This window comes from Mustelus asterias, chromosome 13 (assembly GCF_964213995.1).
Source record: "Mustelus asterias chromosome 13, sMusAst1.hap1.1, whole genome shotgun sequence".
Lineage (NCBI taxonomy): Eukaryota > Metazoa > Chordata > Chondrichthyes > Carcharhiniformes > Triakidae > Mustelus > Mustelus asterias.
In genome coordinates, this window is record NC_135813.1 from 51,672,627 (window position 1) to 51,696,280 (window position 23,654).

General features: G+C 50.1%; 2 protein-coding genes across 2 annotated transcripts in view; one reads left to right on the forward strand and one right to left on the reverse strand.

Annotated features, from left to right (window-relative positions):
- The first annotated feature begins 2,559 nt into the window (after nucleotides 1–2,559).
- LOC144502614 (testis-specific serine/threonine-protein kinase 1-like) lies at nucleotides 2,560–6,606 on the forward strand. Its single transcript, XM_078226754.1, has one exon. It carries the CDS (start codon nucleotides 4,680–4,682, stop codon nucleotides 6,141–6,143), a length of 1,464 nt encoding a protein of 487 aa, XP_078082880.1. The 5' UTR covers nucleotides 2,560–4,679; the 3' UTR covers nucleotides 6,144–6,606.
- Nucleotides 6,607–9,102: 2,496 nt separating this feature from the next.
- Nucleotides 9,103–23,654, reverse strand: part of ess2 (ess-2 spliceosome associated protein) — a 149,042-nt gene continuing 134,490 nt past the window's right edge. Inside the window, exons 9-10 of the mRNA XM_078226756.1 lie at nucleotides 14,446–14,561; nucleotides 9,103–11,377 (exon numbers count right to left, since the gene is read on the reverse strand). Of these exons, the coding sequence (XP_078082882.1) occupies nucleotides 11,107–11,377; nucleotides 14,446–14,561 (387 nt within the window). The 3' untranslated portion in view covers nucleotides 9,103–11,106. The remainder of the gene's footprint in view (nucleotides 11,378–14,445; nucleotides 14,562–23,654) is intronic.

Sequence of the window (23,654 nt, forward strand, 5' to 3'; positions counted from 1 at the left end):
ACTAACCTCCCATGAGGGACCTTGTCAAAGGCCTTGCTGAAATCCAGGTAGACAACATCCACCGCCTTCCCTTCATCCACTTTCCTGGTAACCTCCTCGAAAAACTCTAATAGATTGGTCAAACATGACCTACCACGCACAAAGCCATGTTGACTCTCCGTAATAAGTCCCTGTCTATCCAAATATTTGTAGATCCTATCCCTTATCACACCTTCCAATAACTTGCCCACCACCGACGTCAAACTTACTGGCCTATAATTTCCTGGATTTCTTTTGGAACCTTTTTTAAACAACGGAACAACATGAGCCACCCTCCAATCATCCGGCATCTCCCCCGTGAATACTGACATTTTAAATATGTCTGCCAGGGCCCCTGCAAGTTCAACACTAGCTTCCCTCAAGGTCCGTGGGAATACCCTGTCCGGTCCTGGGGATTTATCCACTCTCATTTGCCCCAAGACAGCGAGCACCTCCTCCCCTTTAATCTGTAAAGGTTCCATGGCCTCCCTACCAGTTTGCCCTATTTCCGTAGACTCCATGCCCGTTTCCTCAGTAAATACAGATGCAAAAAAACCATTTAGTATCTCCCCCATCTCTTTTGGTTCCATACACAGTCTACCACTCTGGTCTTCAAGAAGACCAATTTTATCCCTCACTATCCTTTTGCTCCTAACATACCTATAGAAGCTCTTTGGATTTTCCTTCACTCTGTCTGCCAAAGCAACCTCATGTCTTCTTTTAGCCCTCCTGATTTCCCTCTTAAGTAGCTTCTTGCACTTTTTATACTCCTCGAGCATCTGATCTGTTCCTTGCTGCCTGTACATTTCATACAACTTTCTCTTCCTCTTAATCAGTGTTACAATCTCCCTCGAGAACCAAGGTTCCTTAATCCTGACAGGAACATACAAACTCTGCACTCTCAAAATTTCTCCTTTGAAGGCCTCCCACTTTCCATTTACATCCTTACCAGAGAACAGCTTGTGCCAATCTACACTTCCCAGATCCCTTCTCATTTCATCAAATTTGGCCTTTTTCCAGTTCAGAACTTCAACCCGAGGACCAGATCTATCCTTATCCACGATCAGGTTGAAACTAATGGCATTATGATCACTGGATCCAAAGTGTTCCCTCACACTCACATCCATCACCTGCCCTAACTCATTTCCCAATAGGAGATCCAATATCGCATCCTCTCTAGTTGGCACCTCTATATACTGATGTAGAAAATTCTCCTGAACACATTTTACAAACTCTACCCCATCTAAACCTTTAACAGTATGTGAGTCCCAATCTATATGTGGAAAATTAAAATCCCCTACTATCACAACTTTGTGTTTCTTGCAGTTGTCAGCTATCTCTCCGCTGATTTGCTCCTCCAGTTCTCGCTGACTATTGGGTGGTCTATAATACAAGCCCATTAATGTGGTCATACCTTTCCTGTTTCTCAGCTCCACCCATAGGGCCTCTGCAGACAAGCTCCCTAATCTATCCTGCCTGAGTACCGCTGTAATATTTTCCCTGACCAACAATGCCACCCCCCCACCTTTTATCCCTCTGCCTCTATCCCGCCTGAAACATTGGAACCCTGGAACATTGAGCTGCCAGTCCTGCCCCTCCTGTAGCCAAGTTTCACTAATGGCTATAATGTCATATTTCCACGTGTCTATCCACGCCTTCAGCTCATCTGCCTTCCCCACAATACTCCTGGCATTGAAATAGACACATCTCAAAAGATTATTTCCACCACACTCAACCCTTCCATTTGTGATGTTGCTTGAACTAACCTGTCTTTTTACCCCTGCTCCACTATCTGCTCTGGCACTCTGGTTCCCACCCCCCTGCAAATCTAGTTTAAACGCTCCCCAATAACACTAGCAAATCTCCCTGCAAGTATATTGGTGTAGTTTAGGTGTAACCCGTCTCTCTTGTACAGGTCCCACCTGCCCCAGAAAAGGTCCCAATGATCCAAGAATTGGAAACCCTGCCCCCTGCACCAGTTCCTCAGCCACGTGTTCATCCGCCCAAGCATCCTACTCCTGCCCTCACTGGCATGTGGCTCAGGTAGCAATCCTGAGATTACTACCCTCGGGGTCCTGCTTTTTAACTTCCTTCCAAGCTCTTTGTACTCACTCTTTAGGACCTCCTCACTCTTCCTTCCCACGTCATTGGTACCGACATGTACCACGACATCTGGCTGATCACCTTCCCTCTTTAGAACGCTGTGCACTCGATCAGAGACATCGCTGACCTTGGCACCTGGGAGGCAACAAACCATGCGGGAGTCTCTGTCCCGACCACAGAACCTCCGGTCCGTACCTCTTTCAGCCTCCAATTCAGCCTCCACTTTAGGCCTAATGCTGTACGATACTGGATGTGCTTTAGGTGAGCATCCAGCTTCAGCTGTAATTTAACCTTGACACCTTTCATCTCTCCTAGGGTTCCTTGAAAGGCATCTTTAAATTTTTCCAAAATGTCTTAGAACGTTGTGTTCGAGTCCACCAGCCTAATAACCATGCCCCAGTTGAATTTCAACTTCTGTAACCAGGAGCTTCTGAATAATGCAGGGTATTTGATTTATTATCGTCACATGTATTAGCGTACAGTGAAAAGTATTGTTTCTTGCACGCTAAACAGACAAAGCATACCGTTCATAGAGAAGGAAACGAGAGATTGCAGAATGTAGTGTTACAGTCATAGTTTGGGTGCAGAGAAAGATCAACTTAATGCAAGGCAAATCCATTCAAAAACCTGATGGCAGCAGAGAAGAAACTGTTCTTGAGTCGATTGGTACATGACCTCAGACTTTTGTATCTTTTTCCCGACGGAAGAAGGTGGAAGAAAGAATGTGCGGGGTGCGTGGGGTCCTTAATTACGCTGGCTGCTTTGCCGAGGTAGCGGGAAGTGTAGACAGAGTCAGTGGATGGGAGGCTGGTTTGCGTGATGGATTGGGCAACATTCATGACCTTTTGTAGTTTCTTGCAGTCTTGGGCAGAGCAGGAGCCATACCAAGCTGTGATACAACCAGAAAGAATACTTTCTATGGTGCATCTGTAAAACTTGGCATAATCATTGACATCTTGACTTGGGAGAGGGCACAGCTGTTGGATTGCCTTTCTTGCCAGTGGATTTGGAGGATCTTGCAAAGGCACTGCTGATGGTACTTCGCCATTGCCTTTAGGTACCTATTGTAGGTTGTCTAAGTCTCCGAATCATACAAGAGCATGGGATTCACCAACGCCCAGCAAACTATGACCCTAGTGTCAGCTTTGAGATAACCTCAAGCACTCCTTTCTCCAATTGGTCAATTTTGAAGGTGGCACATTAGGGGCAATAATGAATGTTGTCAACTACATCTACCTACTTCAAGAGGAGACTCATAGATCCAGAAAACGGTCCACATTTTGAAGGATTGCATTGTTGATCTTATCAATGTACTGTGGGAGTTGGTTGGAAAAGCAGCTTGGTTTTCCAGGTCATTAGACCATCAAGGAGACCATTTCTGTACAATGTAAAAGAGGTCCTTTTGTATTGTATAATCCCGGAGGGTTAAAAACACAAGAGACTGACTGGCCTGGGCAGGCAACAGTGACTGTTGCATCTTTGTAGTTGGATTGGTTCAATCAGGTGCAAGCCTATAAGTACGTGTGGCCTCCTTTAGGTTTGATCTGTGAAACGAGTGTAAGAAAGGATTCCATATGCACAAATGTTGTGGAAGCTTTTGGTCAGGTTCCTCAATTTGACATTTAAATCTCCCAAAACCAATTCAAAGTGGTTCTTAACTCCCAAGAGTTTCTTCCCTTTCCCAACCTGCTAACATGTAAACCAGAACTATCTTTCAGGGTGAGGGATTTTCCTCAAGATTCTCTCGTGTGTGTGAGCTAGGCAAATTTTCCAGCCTTCTTCCAAATCCTCACACAAGTTTGGCCTTTCAATCCAGGCACAAGTTCCTGTCTGCATCCCGGCAGGGTGACACAGAGACTTTAGCTTCTCTCCCTGATCCTGACAGATGAGCTGTGCCTGTGAGCTCTCAGGGATATCTCAGAAACTCTTCCCATCTTGAAGTTCCATGGCAACATGAGTGAAATCAGTCCTGTATCCAGCGAAAAATGCTGATTGATGAGATTCCAAATCTCTTTCATCTTAAAAGTAAATGGACAGTTTAAAGCATAACTGCTATAACCTGACATTCTGGAACACCTTCCTGAGATTTCGGATACTCGCAGTCTAATCACTGTAAACACTGATCTTGTGCCATTGTTTCCAAGTGTGAAAACCTTATACCTTCTCAGCGAAACAGCACCCAGGCTCTCTGTCAGCTCTCTCAAAAACAGGTCACCTGACCCCCTTCATTTTACCCTAAATTAAAATGACAGTCCCAAAACATAATCTTATAAAAGCTTGCATTTGTAACATCCTATACTCATATAATGACCATTGTGCCATCATCTGTATGTCACAACACAAACATTCTTTTTAGATCCATCACAACTGCAGTTGCCAGCTTCAAGACAGTGACTTACTAAAGTTACTGTTTGTGAAAATAGTCTCTTTCAGGGCTGAAGGGTACACGGAACATTAGCGTGCTGTGCAGAAGTGCCTCTGAGCCTGTTTCCATGGCGTTTGTGAGTGGGTAAAAGGTAGGAAGATAGTGTGCAAACACGTATTGATGTCACAGCACCATGGATGACGGGGTGGTCCTGAAAAAACGGGGCTACACACTGGGTGTCAACCTGGGTGAGGGGTCATATGCCAAAGTCAAGTCTGCCTACTCTGACCGTCTGAAGACTAATGTGGCTGTTAAAATCATCGACAGGAGGAAGGCTCCCGCTGACTTCCTGGAGAAGTTTCTGCCCCGTGAGTTGGAAATCTTGGCTCTGCTCAATCACCGTTATATTGTGAAAACCTTTGAGATTTTTGAGACTTCAGATGGCAAGGTTTACATTATCATGGAGTTGGGTGTTCAGGGAGATTTACTAGAGTTCATTAAAACCAGGGGAGCCTTGCCTGAAGAGGTGTCACGTAAGATGTTCCGTCAGTTGGCACTGGCTGTCAAGCACTGTCATGAGCTGGATGTGGTCCATCGGGACCTCAAGTGTGAGAATCTTCTCCTCGATAAGGACTTCAACATCAAGCTCTCAGACTTTGGTTTTGCCAAACGATGCACTACAGACGATCAGGGTAGACCCTTGCTGAGCAAAACATTTTGTGGCTCTGCAGCATATGCAGCGCCTGAAGTACTGCAGGGTATTCCTTACCAACCCAAAGTGTACGATGTTTGGAGCCTTGGGGTGATTCTTTTCATCATGGTGTGTGGATCGATGCCGTATGACGACTCCAATATTAAGAGAATGCTGAGGATTCAGAAGGAGCATAGAGTAGATTTTCCTCGGTCAAAAGTGGTGCCTGCAGAGTGCAAGGAGCTGATCTATCGCATGCTTCATCCTGACACCACCAAACGTCTCACTATTGAGGAGGTTCTGGAACATCCCTGGCTCTTCAGTGCCAAGATGAAAGAAACCAGTACAACCAAGAAAGTGGAAGCCAGTACAGAGAAGAGAGAGGACAAGCAGCATGCGCACCCAAAGGAAGAGAAACATGAAGGAAAGAGTGAGCAAAAACGTGACCCAAAGTACCAATGGGAGATTGAAACAGGCCATGAATGGGTGGATATGAAACATGAGGCAAAACATGAATGGATGAACATGAAACGGGACAAGGCAGATGGCAAGCATGAGGCACAGGCTGAGCCCAAGGAGGAGGCAAGACACGAGGGCAAATCTGACTTCAAGGACAGAGCCTCCCCTCAGGTAAAGTCTGAGGACACAAAGAACCAATCAAAAAGTACACTGAAAGCTGAGCACAAGAATGGAGGGTCAAAGCAGGAAAAGTCCCCAAATCAGGATACCAAAAGTGAAGCTGAAACCGACAGCAAACTGGAACCAAGGGCAGAAACAAAGGGCAGCAGACGCAAATCGAGAAGTCTGAGAATGATTGATGAAGACCATCCTGACGACAGTGAGGTCTATCCCGACCAGGAGAGCTTTTTAGAGGCACAGAGCAAAGCAGAGCTGAAAAAAGTTAGTTCCAGAAAGTCAAAATCTGTCGAAAAAAAGGGCAAACATTCAAGCAAATCTCGCACCTAGATATCCAGAAACAAAAAGTTCAAACATCCCGTATAAATCCATCTGAACGAGTCAGCTGTTTCACTGCTTAGAAAACATATAATAAAGATCCAGGAAGAAACCCAGAAAGCTTCAGTATTTAGTGAGGTCACAGCAGTGTTTGTAATGTGCCCCATACCTGCTGACTTACATTTATTTGCTCCTTATTTGAAAATTCTCACCCTTTTATTGAAATCCCTCCATAGCCTTGCCCATCATCCTTCCCACCTCACTGTGTAATCTCCTCCAGCACACCCTCACTCCAAGCTCTCTGCCCTCCTTCAATTCTGAACCCTTTCAACATCTTCAATTTTAAGCACTTTATGATTGGTAATCGTGCTTTCAATCATCAAGGTCCTACCGCTGTAGGATTTTCTCCCTAAATCTCTCAGCATTTCCACTCCATTCCCCTACATTGAGACACTCCTTAGAGCCTGTGTACTTTACAAGTTCTTGATCACCTGCTCGAATATCTATGTGGCTTGGTGTCATAGTGTGTTTGAGAATACTTTTGTGAAGCACTATTTGACTATGACCCTCTAGAGTGAGAGGAAGGAGCATGGCCAGAGGGCCATGGATGACCAGAGATATTCAGGATACAATGAGAAGGAAAAAGGATTTTTAAAAGTTCAAGGTGAGCAAATCAGTGGAGGCATGAGTGAGGTATAGAAAGTGCAGGGTGGAGCTTAAGAAAGCAATTAGGAAAGCAGAGGGATACGAGAAAGTTCTGGCTGGTAAATCCCAGGATATTTTGTAAGTATATCAATGAGAAGAGGATAACCAGGGAACGATTAGGGTCCTTTAGGAACCAAGGGGGCAATCTATGGGTGGAGCCAGAGGACAGTGGCAGAGTGTTGAATGAATATTTCACATCCATCTTCACCCAAGAGAATGAGGATGACAGTATGGAATTCAGGGAGACAGCGAGGTTCTTGAGCGAATTAATATAGGAAGGATAAGGTATTGCTGGTGTTGGCAGCCTTAAAAGTGGACAAATCTCCAGGTCTGGATGAATTGTGTCCCAGGCTGTTGTGGGAGGCAAGGGGGGAGATTGCAGGAGCTCTGACCCAATTTTTTAATTCCTCTCTGGTCACAGGGGAGGTGTCAAAGGACTGGAGAACAGCTAATGTGGTGCCACAAATTAAGAAGGGTTGTAGAGATAAGCCGGAGAACTACAGACTAGTGAGTCTCACGTCAGCGGTAGGGAAACTGTTGGAGAAAATTATTAAAGAGAGCATCTGTCTCCACTTGGGGAGGGAAGGTTTGATCAAGGATAGTCAGCATGGCTTTGTCAGAGGGAGGTCATGCCTAACAAATTTGATTGAATTTTTTAAGGTGGTGACCAGGTGTGTAGATGGGGGTAGTGCAGTTGATGTAGTTTATTTGGATTTCAGCAAAGCCTTTGACAAAGTTCCACATGGGAAATTTATAAAGAAGGTAAATTCGCATGGGATATAGGGTAATTTGCTAAAGTGGATTCAAAATTGGCTCAGTTGCAGGAGACAGAGGGTGATAACGGAAGGTTGTTCTAGTGACCAGTTGCGTACCACAGGGACCTGTGCTGGGTCCCCTATTATTCAGAATTTATATAAACAACATAGATGACCACATGGGGGAAGAGGATTAGTAAATTTGCGGATGACACAAAGATTGGCCAGGTGGTTAACAGTGAGGCTGAGTGTTTTGGACTACAAGAAGATATAGATGGGATGGTCAAATAGGCAAATAAGTGGCAGATGAAATTTAACCCTGAAAAGCATGAGGTGATATACTTTGGAAGGAGTAATTTGAGACGGAACTATTCAATGAATGGTGGTTCACGAGGAAATTCTGTGGAACAAAGGGACCTTGGCGTGTTTGTCTACAGGTCTCTGAAGGTGGAAAGGCATGTTAGTAGGGTGGTGAAAAAGGCATACGGGACACTTGTCTTTATCAATCGAGATATAGATTACAAATTAGGGAAGGCATGTTGCAGTGGTATAAAACTGTGTGCAGTTCTGGTCACCACATGGGTGACCAGAAGGGTGTGATTGCACCGGAGGGGTGACGGTCTGGAATGTGCTATCCGGGAGGTTGGTCGATGAGAGTTGCTTCACATTCTTTAAAAAGCACCTAAATGAACACTTGGCACGTCATAACATTCAAGGCCATGGGGTTTCTCATGTGTTGGTGCAGACTCAATGGGTCTGTATGATTCTATGTTAACAGTAGACTCCCTACAGTGGGGGTCGGTTAGGCTCAGTTGGTTAAACAGCTCGTTCATGAGGCAGAATGATGCCAACAGTGCAGGTTGAATTCCCTTCCCGGTTGAAGTTATTCATGAAAGCCCAGCCTTCTCAGCCTTGAACCTCTTCTGAGGTGTGGTGATCCTCAGGTTAAATCACCACCAGCCTATGGTCATCTGGGACTATGGTGACAGTGCAGGAGGTCATTCAGCTCCCATCTAGTCTGCACTAACTCTCTGAACGAGCATCTTACCTAGGCCACATCCCCACTACCCCAAGCATTTACCATGGCAAATCCACCTAACCAGGCACATGTTTGGACTGTGGGAGGAAACCGGAGCACCCGGAGGAAACCCACACAGACATGGGGAGAATGTGTAAACTCCACACAGACAGTGACCCAAACCGGGAATCGAACCCGGGTCCCCGGTGAGCAGTGCTAACTACTGTGCTACCATGACACTATATAGGGGGTGATACTAAGCTGTCAGCCATGGTTCAGTTGGTATTTTTCTCATTCATGGGGGAAGGCAATCAGTTCAAGTTGCACTCCAGGACTTGAGTACAAGAATCAAAGCTAAGGCTCCAGTGAGGAACTGAGGCTCCAATGAGGAACCGAGGAAGAGTTGCACTGTCAGATGAGATATGAAACAGAGGCTCCATCTGTACAAGATCCCAGCAGTACCTCAGCAGCAAGCAACAAGGGAGTTCCTCTTGGTGTGCAAGCCAATATTTATTCCCCAATCAACAGCACATTAAATTGATCTAGTCATGATCACATTGCTGTTTCTGGGTAGTGCTTTGACAAACTGGCTGTGTCTTTCCTACATTACAACAGTGATTAGACTTCATTCACACTTTATTGGCTGGAAAGAGTGGCCATGCAGGCACTACATAAATGGAAGTTGTTTTTCTCCATTTACAAGTTATACAGCTAGTGACTAAAACAAAGACCCAGGGACTGACAACACACAGGTCAGTAACTGACAGAAAAAAAAGTCACATTCCGCTCAAGGAAGAGGAGTCTGGTGAATAAGGAAATAGCATGAGAAATGATAATCTATGAATCCAAATGCTGCTGGCAAACTGGTTCTGGAGATATGTGCAGTTTCAGCAGGCGAAAGGCAGACTTCTTGCCTTGGGCAGTCTTCACCTCCTAACTGGAGCCAGTCCAGCCAATCACTTGTACCTATTCATACAGCTTTATTCATTTCCACTCTCTCAGCCTGCCGATGCTGTCTGCCTCTAATCTTGGTCATTTAGTTTAAGCAGCGTTGTGCTGCCAGACCTGAATGCTGAGATAATATTCCAGCATTGCAACCTGTGAAATTTAATTCAATAAATCTGGTTAATTGGTACTGGCAGTGGGAAAATCATCATGAGATTTGCCAGCTTCCCCTAAAACCCCAATTGGGTCAGTAATGTCCTTCAGAGGAGACCTGTCCAGCCTGTGGGTGACTGCACTCTCTCAAAAATCATGGAGATTGGCAATATGCACTGTGCAATGCCCAAGATAACAAATACTCAACTCTTTACAGCCTTTTCATCAAAACAATGTTGAAACTTCAGAAACTAGTTTTTCATTTAATACTTGGGAGATCCACATTGAGTTTCACATCTTCCCTTCCCCTTCTTCTAGACGCTCAGAGATGCAGTGTGAATTTGCATTATTTACAGTTCTAGACTTTATTACTGGGACTCAAATTAATTCAATAATTGACAGATGATTGGCCAACAAATATAACTGAATATTGTCAAACCATTGCATCATCCACCAGAATGTGAATTTGTTCTATGTCTGGGAAACTCACCATTTCTGGATCAATTGAAAAATTGTAACAGTAACAAAGCAAACACAGACAGTGGTATGGGGGGGGGGGGGGGGGGCGGGGGGTGCTCACTATCTTCTGTCAGAAAGCAATACCAAAGTGTCACATTGAACCAGTATCCAGCCTGGTGGAGAGCCTCTTTTACCCATAGGTCATTCAGCTTGAAGTGCCACAGCTTCAGAATCCCAAACACTACGACACAATATCCACTGCAGCGGACACGACACAGAGAAAGTGGGAAGACCACAAGAGTAATGGAGTGAGAGACAGCGTGAGTAGTATGTGCAAAACAGGGGGATGGGGGGGGTGGTTTACAGAGGGGGTGATAAACAGGTGGGTCAAGAGAGAGAGCTAAAGCCTTAATTTTAAGGCATTGTAACACGGTCTCCTCCTGATTCAAGGTTCATGTGCTGACAGCATAGGGAGGAGAGAGTGTTGTTTGGAGTTCAGGGGAGATGATGAACACGGAAGACATTAATAAATAGTGACAATATTTCCCAGAGTTCCAAATGAAGTTATATGACAGGCAGTGAGATATTGAAGCAGTGGCAATGGATCACACAGAACATGTAGTTGAACAACTGTGATTGAACTCACTACAACACTGACTGCAAGATTGTTACTGTCTCATTTCAGAGGATCACAGGTTATAACAGAGCTGGCAGCCACTGAGCTGAAAGCAGCAGAGAGTCCAAGTCACGCAAAGAACTTATAGAATCAGAAAGGATATTTTGGCAGGAAAACTGGTGAACGTGGATGTGAATGCAGATGAAAGCATCCTTCCTTCTCAAATAATCCCATTAGGAGTCGAACAAATCAGTTTGATTTCCAGTACATCTTGGTCATTATGTTAAAGAGGTGGGGAGTTGTGGATGAACATGCCCAGCAGCACTAGGAGAAGTCAGATACTTTCTTTCTCTTGGGTAGCTGCAGTAAGTTGTCAGTGATAGAAGCTGGATCCTGGCTGCTTGGGGTGTGCTTGGTACTGACTGCATTAGGAGTTCCAGCAGCACACGGTGTTTTGCACAACGGTGTTAGTTTGTGTGCTGGGGTAGGTGTGTAACTAGCACGTAAAGCTCTGTCTGTGTACTTGCTGGAAGTCCTGTTAACAAGGCGCTGCAGGGCTGGTGACATCACAGGGCTGATTCCATGTGGAGAGAGACTGGCAAAGAGAAACAGAAATAAGTCCACAGTTCCCAGGACCCTCCAAGGCTCACAAAAATATTTACCAACAAATTACACTTCATATATTTTATATTCATTAATGATTTGGAAGAAGGTGTAACTGGTGTAATCAGCAAGTTTGCGGATGACACAAAGATGGCTGGAATTGCGGATAGCGAAGAGCATTGTCGGGCAATACAGCAGGATATAGATAGGCTGGAAAATTGGGCGGAGAGGTGGCAGATGGAATTTAATCCGGATAAATGCGAAGTGATGCATTTTGGAAGAAATAATGTAGGGAGGAGTTATGCAATAAATGGCAGAGTCATCAGGAGTATAGAAACACAGAGGGACCTAGGTGTGCAAGTCCACAAATCCTTGAAGGTGGCAACACAGGTGGAGAAGGTGGTGAAGAAGGCATATGGTATGCTTGCCTTTATAGGACGGGGTATAGAGTATAAAAGCTGGAGTCTGATGATGCAGCTGTATAGAACGCTGGTTAGGCCGCATTTGGAGTACTGCGTCCAGTTCTGGTCGCCGCACTACCAGAAGGACGTGGAGGCATTGGAGAGAGTGCAGAGAAGGTTTACCAGGATGTTGCCTGGTATGGAGGGTCTTAGCTATGAGGAGAGATTGGGTAGACTGGGGTTGTTCTCCTTGGAAAGACGGAGAATGAGGGGAGATCTAATAGAGGTGTACAAGATTATGAAGGGTACAGATAGGGTGAACAGTGGGAAGCTTTTTCCCAGGTCGGAGGTGACGATCACGAGGGGTCACGGGCTCAAGCTGAGAGGGGCGAAGTATAACTCAGACATCAGAGGGACGTTTTTTACACAGAGGGTGGTGGGGGCCTGGAATGCGCTGCCAAGTAGGGTGGTGGAGGCAGGCACGCTGACATCGTTTAAGACTTACCTGGATAGTCACATGAGCAGCCTGGGAATGGAGGGATACAAACGATTGGTCTAGTTGGACCAAGGAGCGGCACAGGCTTGGAGGGCCGAAGGCCTGTTTCCTGTGCTGTACTGTTCTTTGTTCTTTGAAGGGGGGGAGGTTTAACACAGATATCAGAAGGACATATTTCACACAGAGGGTCGTGGGGGCCTGGAATGTGTTGCCGGGCAAGGTGGTGGAGGCGGACACACTGGGAACGTTTAAGACTTATCTAGACAGCTATATGACCGGAGTGGGAATGGAGGGATACAAAAGAGTGGTCTAGTTTGGACCAGGGAGCGGCGCGGGCTAATTGTTCCTTGTTTCTCGTTTCAAGGCTTCATTCTATGATCATCTTGCTGGTGCCAGTACAGAGCGAGACTGCGGATAGTTGGGAACCTGTCTCGGGGGCAGGGAATTCATATGGTGTTCATGGAAGTGGAAATGACTAGGGTTGGGAAGCATTTTCCGATCAGGGCCATTGTGATCTCCTGGACTCGTTTCGATCGCCTCAGGGGGTCGGAGAGGAATTTCCCAGATTTTTTTTTTCCCCATATTGGCCCTGGGGTTTTTCACTCTGGGTTTTCGCCTCTCCCTGGGGATCACATGGTCTGGAATAGGGGGGTGGGGGTGAGTTAATAGGTTGTAATGAACAAAGCATCGTAGCTGTGAGGGACAGCTCGGTGGATAGGATATTGGTATGTAGATAGGCTGGAAAATTGGGCGGGGATCCTGGATTCAGGATTCAATCCTGGACCGGGGAGCGGCGCGGGCTTGGAGGGCCGAAGGGCCTGTTCCTGTGCTGTATTGTTCTTTGTTCTTTTGTTCATCTCCAGGACAACCTTATCGTTTCAACTCGCATTATTCAGAGTGACCCGCTGCCAGACAGTTTTCGATCAGCACCTGTATTCCCAGTTATATATTCCCCAGTTATATATTCCCCTCACCCAACTCTGCCTGTGCACCGACTTGCATTGGGTGTGGATCAAAGGTCCACCCATCAGCACTGCTCCATAATAGTCAGTGTATAATCCTGCACAATCCCTGCAGGCTGTTTAACAGTGGAGTGCGTTGTAGTCATCACCCTGTGCCCACAGGCATACAATGCTGTTAAAAACAAACACTCGGCCTGATTTCATCCAAGCAGAACACGGTATCTCCTGAGCAGGCTACTTTCCTGCAGCCCTGGGGCTGTTGGGAGTGGTAGTGATCCGATAAAGCTGTTTTCAATGAATGCCAAAGCCTTTTCAATGCTGAGAGTTCAAAACGAAGTGTACGGGGAAATGAGAGAGCAACTGATCAGCTCCCTCCACCCTGCGCAAGGTTTGTGCTCACCTTAAACTGGAACACACTCAATCCAGGCCCAAACTATCCTCTTTCCACACTCCCACCCGCGGCAATTGAAGACATGTCACATCAATATAGTTATTAAACCACTCTGTCGAATAATGCGCTACCAACTGCCACCAGGAAACAACTTTGTAGTGTGTACTCATTGAAAGCAGGATTAACCCAGTCAGGGAACACAGCTGACTGCGACCGCCTTACCTCTGACCTATGACCTCAGGCTGACCCACTCCCCCACATTGTGAAGCAGCAGTTAACTTGGCTCAGCCCACCCGGACTGCCCGTAAACCAGGCCTCCCGGCCTGCCCGTGACGCAGGACACCCGGCCTGCCTGTGACCCAGGACACCCGGCCTGCCCGTGACCCAGGACACCCGGCCTGCCCGTGACCCAGGACACCCGGCCTGCCCGTGACCCAGGACACCCGGCCTGCCCGTGACCCAGGACACCCGGCCTCTCGGGACCCAGCCTCCCGGGACCCAGGACACCCGGCCTGCCCGTGACCCAGGACACCCGGCCTCTCGGGACCCAGCCTCCCGGGACCCAGGACACCCGGCCTGCCCGTAACCCAAGGCACCCGGCCTGCCCGTAACCCAGGGCACCCGGCCTGCCCGTAACCCAGGGCACCCGGCCTGCCCGTAACCCAGGGCACCCGGCCTGCCCGTAACCCAGGGCACCCGGCCTGCCCAGAACCGAGCCAGCAGCAATAAGCCGGCATGCCAATGTCTGGCCTTTCAGACATCTGGGCCAAAGCAACAGGCACAACGATCACTGCAGGTAGGATATCTCACCTGACCAGACTCTGCGTGGCCTTCCGTAGAGCTTCCTGCTTCTTGGATCGGTTCTTGGCAGCAACCTCATTAACCATTTTTAGGCCCAACCTCTCTCTCCGACCTGGTTCCAGAATCTGTGGTGAGGAGGCACACTCGGAGATTAGAGGCAAACAAATCAGACTGACTGCACAAGTGTATTAAAACGAGAGGGAGCAGAGCGCGACACCGAGAGGGAGCAGTGTGAGAGTTTTAAACCGAGTGGGAGCAGAGCGAGAGCTTTAAACCGAGAGGGAGCAGAGCGAGAGCTTTGAACCGAGAGGGAGCAGAGCGAGAGCTTTGAACCGAGAGGGAGCAGAGCGAGAGCTTAAAACCGAGAGGGGACAGAGCGAGAGCTTTAAACCGAGAGGGAGCAGAGCGAGAACTTTAAACCGAAAGGGAGCAGAGTGAGAGTGTTAAACCGAGAGGGAGCAGTGTTGGTGTGTGAAACCGACAGGGAGCAGAGCGAGAGCTTTAAACCGAGAGGGAGCAGTGTTAGTGTGTGAAACCGACAGGGAGCAGAGCGAGAGCTTTAAACCGAGAGGGAGGAGAGCGAGAGCTTTAAACCGAGAGGGAGGAGAGCGAGAGCTTTAAACCGAGAGGGAGCAGAGCGATAGCTTTAAACCGAGAGGGAGCAGAGCGAGAGCTTGAAACCGAGATGGAGCAGAGCGAGAGCTTGAAACCGAGAGGGAGCAGAGCGAGAGCTTTAAACCGAGAGGGAGCAGAGCGAGACCTTCACACCGAGAGGGAGCAGAGCGAGACCTTCACACCGAGAGGGAGCAGAGCGAGAGCTTTAAACCGAGAGGGAACAGAGCGAGAGCTGTAAACCGAGAGGGAGCAGAGCGAGAGATTTAAACCGAGGGGGAGCAGAGCGAGAGCTGTAAACCGAGAGGGAGCAGAGCGAGACCTTCACACCGAGAGGGAGCAGAGCGAGACCTTCACACTGAGAGGAAGCAGAGCGGGAGCTTTAAACCGAGAGAGAGCAGAGCATGAGCTGTGAACCGAGGGGGAGCAGAGCGAGACCTTCACACCGAGAGGGAGCAGAGCGAGACCTTCACACTGAGAGGAAGCAGAGCGGGAGCTTTAAACCGAGAGAGAGCAGAGCATGAGCTGTGAACCGAGGGGGAGCAGAGCGAGACCTTCACACTGAGAGCGAGCAGAGCGAGAGCCGTAAACCGAGAGCGAGCAGAGCGAGACCTTCACACCGACAGGGAGCAGAGCGAACGTGCTAAACCGAGAGGGAGCAGAGCGAGAAAGTTAAGCAGAGGGGGAGCAGAGCGAGATGGTTAAGCAGAGAGGGAGCAGAGCGAGAGCTTTAGACCAAGAGGGAGCAGAGCGAGAGCTTGAAACTGAGAGGGAGCAGAGCGAGAGCTTTAAACTGAGAGGGAGCAGAGCGAGAGCTTTAAACCGAGAGGGAGCAGAGCGAGAGCTTTAAACCCAGAGGGAGCAGAGCGAGAGCTTTAAACCCAGAGGGAGCAGAGCGAGAGCTTTAAACCCAGAGGGAGCAGAGCGGGAGCTTTAAACCGAGAGGGAGCAGAGTGAGACCTTCACACCGAGAGGGAGCAGAGCGAGAGCTTGAAACTGAGAGGGAGCAGAGCGAGAGCTTTAAACCGAGAGGGAGCAGAGCGAGAGCTTTAAACTGAGAGGGAGCAGAGCGAGAGCTTTAAACCTAGAGGGAGCAGAGCGAGAGCTTTAAACCGAGAGGGAGCAGAGCGAGAGCTTTAAACCGAGAGGGAGCAGAGCGAGAGCTTTAAACCGAGAGGGAGCAGAGCGAGAGCTTTAAACCCAGAGGGAGCAGAGCGAGAGCTTTAAACCGAGAGGGAGCAGAGCGAGACCTTCACACCGAGAGGGAGCAGAGCGAGAGCTTTAAACCGAGAGGGAGCAGAGCGAGAGGTTTAAACCGAGAGGGAGCAGAGCGAGAGCTTTAAACCCAGAGGGAGCAGAGCGAGACCTTCACACCGAGAGGGAGCAGAGCGAGACCTTCACACCGAGAGGGAGCAGAGCGAGTGCTTTAAACCGAGAGGGAGCAGAGTGAGAGCTGTAAATCGTGAGGGAGCAGAGCGAGAGCTTTAAACCGAGAGGGAGCAGAGCGAGGCCTTCACACCGAGAGGGAGCAGAGCGAGACCTTCACACCGAGAGGGAGCAGAGCGAGACCTTCACACCGAGAGGGAGCAGAGCGAGACCTTCACACCGAGAGGGAGCAGAGCGAGACCTTCACACCGAGAGGGAGCAGAGCGAGACCTTCACACCGAGAGGGAGCAGAGCGAGACCTTCACACCGAGAGGGAGCAGAGCGAGAGATTTAAACCGAGAGGGAGCAGAGCGTGAGCTGTAAACCGAGAGGGAGCAGAGCGAGACCTTCACACCGATGAGGGAGCAGAGCGAGAGTTTTAAGCCGAGAGGCAGCAGAGTCAGAGTGTTAAACTGAGAGGTAGCAGAGCGAGAGTGTTAAACCGAGAGGGAGCAGTGTTAGTGTGTGAAACCGACAGGGACCAAAGAGAGTGTGTGAAACCGAGAGGAAGCAGAGCGACAGAGTTAAACTGAGAGGAAGCAGCGCGAGAGTATTAAACCGAGAGGGAGTAGAGTGTGAGTGTTAAAGCGAGAGGGAGCAAAGTGAGAGTGTTAAAAAGAGAGGGAGCAGAGGGAACGTGTTAAACCGAGAGGGAGCAGAGCGAGAGAGTTAAGCAGAGAGGGAGCAGAGCGAGAAAGTTAAGCAGAGAGGGAGCAGAGCGAGAGCTTTAGACCAAGAGGGAGCAGAGCGAGAGCTTGAAACTGAGAGGGAGCAGAGCGAGAGCTTTAAACCGAGAGGGAGCAGAGCGTGAGCTGTAAACCGAGAGGGAGCAGAGCGAGACCTTCACACCGAGAGGGAGCAGAGCGAGAGCTGTAAACCGAAAGGGAGCAGAGCGAGACCTTCACACCGAGAGGGAGCAGAGCGAGACCTTCACACTGAGAGGGAGCAGAGCGAGAGTTTTCAACCGAGAGGGAACAGAGCGAGAGCTTTAAACCGAGAGGGAGCAGAGCGAGAGCTTTAAACCGAGAGGGAGCAGAGCGAGAGCTTTAAACTGAGAGGGAGCAGAGCGAGAGCTTTAAACCCAGAGGGAGCAGAGCGAGAGCTTTAAACCGAGAGGGAGCAGAGCGAGAGCTTGAAACCGAGAGGGAGCAGAGCGAGAGCTTTAAACCGAGAGGGAGCAGAGCGAGAGCTTTAAACCCAGAGGGAGCAGAGCGAGAGCTTTAAACCGAGAGGGAGCAGAGCGAGAGTTTTAAACCGAGAGGGAGCAGAGCGAGAGCTTTAAACCGAGAGGGAGCAGAGCGAGAGCTTTAATTCGAGAGGGAGCAGAGCGAGAGCTTTAAACCGAGAGGGAGCAGAGCGAGAGTTTTAAACCGAGAGGGAGCAGAGCGAGAGCTGTAAACCGAGAGGGAGCAGAGCGAGAGCTGTAAACCGAGAGGGAGCAGAGCGAGACCTTCACACCGAGAGGGAGCAGAGCGAGACCTTCACACCGAGAGGGAGCAGAGCGAGACCTTCACACTGAGAGGGAGCAGAGCGAGAGCTTTAAACCGAGAGGGAGCAGAGCGTGAGCTGGAAACCGAGAGGGAGCAGAGCGAGACCTTCACACCGAGAGCGAGCAGAGCGAGAGCCGTAAACCGAGAGGGAGCAGAGCGAGACCTTCACACCGACAGGGAGCAGAGCGAACGTGCTAAACCGAGAGGGAGCAGAGCGAGAAAGTTAAGCAGAGGGGGAGCAGAGCGAGAAGGTTAAGCAGAGAGGGAGCAGAGCGAGAGCTTTAGACCAAGAGGGAGCAGAGCGAGAGCTTGAAACTGAGAGGGAGCAGAGCGAGAGCTTTAAACTGAGAGGGAGCAGAGCGAGAGCTTTAAACCGAGAGGGAGCAGAGCGAGAGCTTTAAACCCAGAGGGAGCAGAGCGAGAGCTTTAAACCCAGAGGGAGCAGAGCGAGAGCTTTAAACCCAGAGGGAGCAGAGCGGGAGCTTTAAACCGAGAGGGAGCAGAGTGAGACCTTCACACCGAGAGGGAGCAGAGCGAGAGCTTGAAACTGAGAGGGAGCAGAGCGAGAGCTTTAAACCGAGAGGGAGCAGAGCGAGAGCTTTAAACTGAGAGGGAGCAGAGCGAGAGCTTTAAACCCAGAGGGAGCAGAGCGAGAGCTTTAAACCGAGAGGGAGCAGAGCGAGAGCTTTAAACCGAGAGGGAGCAGAGCGAGAGCTTTAAACCCAGAGGGAGCAGAGCGAGAGCTTTAAACCCAGAGGGAGCAGAGCGAGAGCTTTAAACCGAGAGGGAGCAGAGCGAGACCTTCACACCGAGAGGGAGCAGAGCGAGAGCTTTAAACCGAGAGGGAGCAGAGCGAGAGGTTTAAACCGAGAGGGAGCAGAGCGAGAGCTTTAAACCCAGAGGGAGCAGAGCGAGACCTTCACACCGAGAGGGAGCAGAGCGAGACCTTCACACCGAGAGGGAGCAGAGCGAGTGCTTTAAACCGAGAGGGAGCAGAGTGACAGCTGTAAATCGTGAGGGAGCAGAGCGAGAGCTTTAAACCGAGAGGGAGCAGAGCGAGGCCTTCACACCGAGAGGGAGCAGAGCGAGACCTTCACACCGAGAGGGAGCAGAGCGAGACCTTCACACCGAGAGGGAGCAGAGCGAGACCTTCACACCGAGAGGGAGCAGAGCGAGACCTTCACACCGAGAGGGAGCAGAGCGAGACCTTCACACCGAGAGGGAGCAGAGCGAGAGATTTAAACCGAGAGGGAGCAGAGCGTGAGCTGTAAACCGAGAGGGAGCAGAGCGAGACCTTCACACCGATGAGGGAGCAGAGCGAGAGTTTTAAGCCGAGAGGCAGCAGAGTCAGAGTGTTAAACTGAGAGGTAGCAGAGCGAGAGTGTTAAACCGAGAGGGAGCAGTGTTAGTGTGTGAAACCGACAGGGAGCAAAGAGAGTGTGTGAAACCGAGAGGAAGCAGAGCGACAGAGTTAAACTGAGAGGAAGCAGCGCGAGAGTATTAAACCGAGAGGGAGTAGAGTGTGAGTGTTAAAGCGAGAGGGAGCAAAGTGAGAGTGTTAAAAAGAGAGGGAGCAGAGGGAACGTGTTAAACCGAGAGGGAGCAGAGCGAGAGAGTTAAGCAGAGAGGGAGCAGAGCGAGAAAGTTAAGCAGAGAGGGAGCAGAGCGAGAGCTTTAGACCAAGAGGGAGCAGAGCGAGAGCTTGAAACTGAGAGGGAGCAGAGCGAGAGCTTTAAACCGAGAGGGAGCAGAGCGTGAGCTGTAAACCGAGAGGGAGCAGAGCGAGACCTTCACACCGAGAGGGAGCAGAGCGAGAGCTGTAAACCGAAAGGGAGCAGAGCGAGACCTTCACACCGAGAGGGAGCAGAGCGAGACCTTCACACTGAGAGGGAGCAGAGCGAGAGTTTTCAACCGAGAGGGAACAGAGCGAGAGCTTAAACCGAGAGGGAGCAGAGCGAGAGCTTTAAACCGAGAGGGAGCAGAGCGAGAGCTTGAAACCGAGAGGGAGCAGAGCGAGAGCTTTAAACCGAGAGGGAGCAGAGCAAGAGCTTTAAACCGAGAGGGAGCAGAGCGAGAGCTTTAAACCGAGAGGGAGCAGAGCGAGAGCTTTAAACTGAGAGGGAGCAGAGCGAGAGCTTTAAACCGAGAGGGAGCAGAGCGAGAGCTTTAAACCGAGAGGGAGCAGAGCGAGAGCTTTAAACCGAGAGGGAGCAGAGCGACAGCTTTAAACCGAGAGGGAGCAGAGCGAGAGCTTTAAACCGAGAGGGAGCAGAGCGAGAGCTTTAAACCGAGAGGGAGCAGAGCGAGAGCTTTAAACCGAGAGGGAGCAGAGCGAGAGCTTTAATTCGAGAGGGAGCAGAGCGAGAGCTTTAAACCGAGAGGGAGCAGAGCGAGAGTTTTAAACCGAGAGGGAGCAGAGTGAGAGTTTTAAACCGAGAGGGAGCAGAGCGAGAGCTGTAAACCGAGAGGGAGCAGAGCGAGAGCTGTAAACCGAGAGGGAGCAGAGCGAGACCTTCACACCGAGAGGGAGCAGAGCGAGACCTTCACACCGAGAGGGAGCAGAGCGAGACCTTCACACTGAGAGGGAGCAGAGCGAGAGCTTTAAACCGAGAGGGAGCAGAGCGTGAGCTGGAAACCGAGAGGGAGCAGAGCGAGACCTTCACACCGAGAGGGAGCAGAGCGAGAGCTTTAAACTGAGCGGGATCAGAGCGAGAGCTTTAAACCGAGAGTGAGCAGAGCGAGAGCTTTAAACCGAGAGGGAGCAGAGCGAGAGCTTTAAACCGAGAGGGAGCAGAGCGAGAGCTTTAAACCGAGAGGGAGCAGAGCGAGAGCTTGAAACTGAGAGGGAGCAGAGCGAGAGCTTTAAACCGAGAGGGAGCAGAGCGAGAGCTTTAAACCGAGAGGGAGCAGAGCGAGAGCTTTAAACTGAGAGGGAGCAGAGCGAGAGCTTTAAACCGAGAAGGAGCAGAGCGAGAGCTTTAAACCGAGAGGGAGCAGAGCGAGAGCTTTAAACCGAGAGGGAGCAGAGCGAGAGCATTAAACCGAGAGGGAGCAGAGCGAGAACTTTAAACCGAGAGGGAGCAGAGCGAGAGCTTTAAACCGAGAGGGAGCAGAGCGAGAGCTTTAAACCGAGAGGGAGCAGAGCGAGAGCATTAAACCGAGAGGGAGCAGAGCGAGAACTTTAAACCGAGAGGGAGCAGAGCGAGAGCTTTAAACCGAGAGGGAGCAGAGCGAGAGCATTAAACCGAGAGGGAGCAGAGCGAGAACTTTAAACTGAGAGGGAGCAGAGCGAGAGCTTTAAACCGAGAGGGAGCAGAGCGAGACCTTCACACCAAGAGGGAGCAGAGCGAGAGCTTTAAGCCGAGAGGGAGCAGAGTGAGAGCTTCAAACCGAGAGGGAGCAGAGCGAGAGCTGTAAACCGAGAGGGAGCAGAGCGTGAGCTGTAAACCGAGAGGGAGCAGAGTGAGAGTTTGAAACCGAGATGGAGCAGAGTGAGAGCTGTAAATCGAGAGGGAGCAGAGCGAGAGCTTTAAACCGAGAGGGAGCAGAGCGAGAGCTGTAAACCGAGAGGGAGCAGAGCGAGAGTATTAAACCGAGAGGGAGCAGAGTGAGAGTGTTAAAAAGAGAGGGAGCAGAGGGAACGTGTTAAACCGAGAGGGAGCAGAGCGAGAGAGTTAAGCAGAGAGGGAGCAGAGCGAGAAGGTTAAGCAGAGAGGGAGCAGAGCGAGAGCTTTAGACCAAGAGGGAGCAGAGCGAGAGCTTCACACTGAGAGGGAGCAGAGCGAGAGCTTTAAACCGAGTGGGAGCAGAGCGAGAGCGTTATACCGAGAGGGAGCAGAGTGAGAGCTTCAAACCGAGAGGGAGCAGGGACAAAGTTTTAAACCGAGAGGGAGCAGAGCGAGAGCATTAAACCGAGAGGGAGCAGAGGGAGAGCTTTAAACTGAGAGGGAGCAGAGCGAGGGCTTTAAACCGAGAGGGAGCAGAGCGAGGGCTTTACACCGAGAGGGAGCAGAGCGAGACCTTCACACTGAGAGGGAGCAGAGCGAGAGCTTTAAACCGAGAGGGAGCAGAGCGTGAGCTGGAAACCGAGAGGGAGCAGAGCGAGACCTTCACACCGAGAGGGAGCAGAGCGAGAGCTTTAAACCGAGTGGGATCAGAGCGAGAGCTTTAAACTGAAAGGGAGCAGAGTGAGAGTGTTAAACCGAGAGGGAGCAGAGCAAGAGTTTTAATCCGAGAGGCAGCAGAGTCAGAGTGTTAAACTGAGAGGTAGCAGAGCGAGAGTGTTAAACCGAGCGGGAGCAGAGTCAGAGTGTTAAACTGAGAGGTAGCAGAGCGAGAGTGTTAAACCGAGAGGGAGCAGTGTTAGTGTGTGAAACCGACAGGGAGCAAAGAGAGTGTGTGAAACCGAGAGGAAGCAGAGCGACAGAGTTAAACTGAGAGGAAGCAGCGCGAGAGTATTAAACCGAGAGGGAGTAGAGTGTGAGTGTTAAAGCGAGAGGGAGCAGAGTGAGAGTGTTAAAAAGAGAGGGAGCAGAGGGAACGTGTTAAACCGAGAGGGAGCAGAGCGAGAGAGTTAAGCAGAGAGGGAGCAGAGCGAGAAGGTTAAGCAGAGAGGGAGCAGAGCGAGAGCTTTAGACCAAGAGGGAGTAGAGCGAGAGCTTCACACTGAGAGGGAGCAGAGCGAGAGCTTTAAACCGAGAGGGAGCAGAGCGAGTGCTTTAAACCGAGTGGGAGCAGAGCGAGAGCGTTATACCGAGAGGGAGCAGAGTGAGAGCTTCAAACCGAGAGAGAGCAGGGACAAAATTTTAAACCGAGAGGGAGCAGAGCGAGAGCATTAAACCGAGAGGGAGCAGAGCGAGAGCGTTAAACCGAGAGGGAGCAGAGGAAGTGCTTTAAACCGAGAGGGACCAGAGCGAGAGCTTTAAACCGAGAGGGAGCAGAGCGAGAGCTTTCCACCGAGAGGGAGCAGAGCGAGAGCTTTAAACCGAGAGGGAGCAGAGCGAGCGCGTTCAACCGAGAGGGAGCAGAGCGAGAGCGTTCAACCGAGTCCAAAGATGTGCGGGTTAGGTTGACTGGCCAGGTTAAAATTGCCCCTGAGATTCGTAGGTTCGAGGGATCAGTGGGTAAATATGTGGGGGTAGGGCCTGGGTGGGATGGTGGACGGTGCAGACCCGATGGGCCGAATGGCCTCCTTCTGCACTGTAGGGTTTCTATGATTCTATGAGAGTGAGCAGAGCGAGAGCGTTCGACCGAGAGGGAGCAGAGCGAGAGCGTTCAACCGAGAGGGAACAGAGCGAGAGCGTTAAACCGAGAGGGAGCAGAGCGAGGGTTTTAAACCAAACGGAGCAGAGTGAGAGTTTTCAACCGAGAGCGAGCAGAGTGAGAGTTTTCAACCGAGAGGGAGCAGAGTGAGAGTTTTAAACCGAGCGGTAGCAGAGCGAGAGTGTTAAACTGAGAGGGAGCAGGGCGAGAGTTTTAAACCGAAAGGGAGCAGAGTGAGAGCTTTAAACAGAGAGGGAGCAGAGCGAGAGCTGTAAACCGAGAGGGAGCAGAGCGAGACCTTCACACCGAGAGGGAGCAGAGCGAGAGCTGTAAACCGAGAGGGAGCAGAGCGAGACCTTCACACCGAGAGGGAGCAGAGAGAAAATTTTAAACCGAAAGGGAGCAGAACGAGAGTTTTGAACCGAGAGG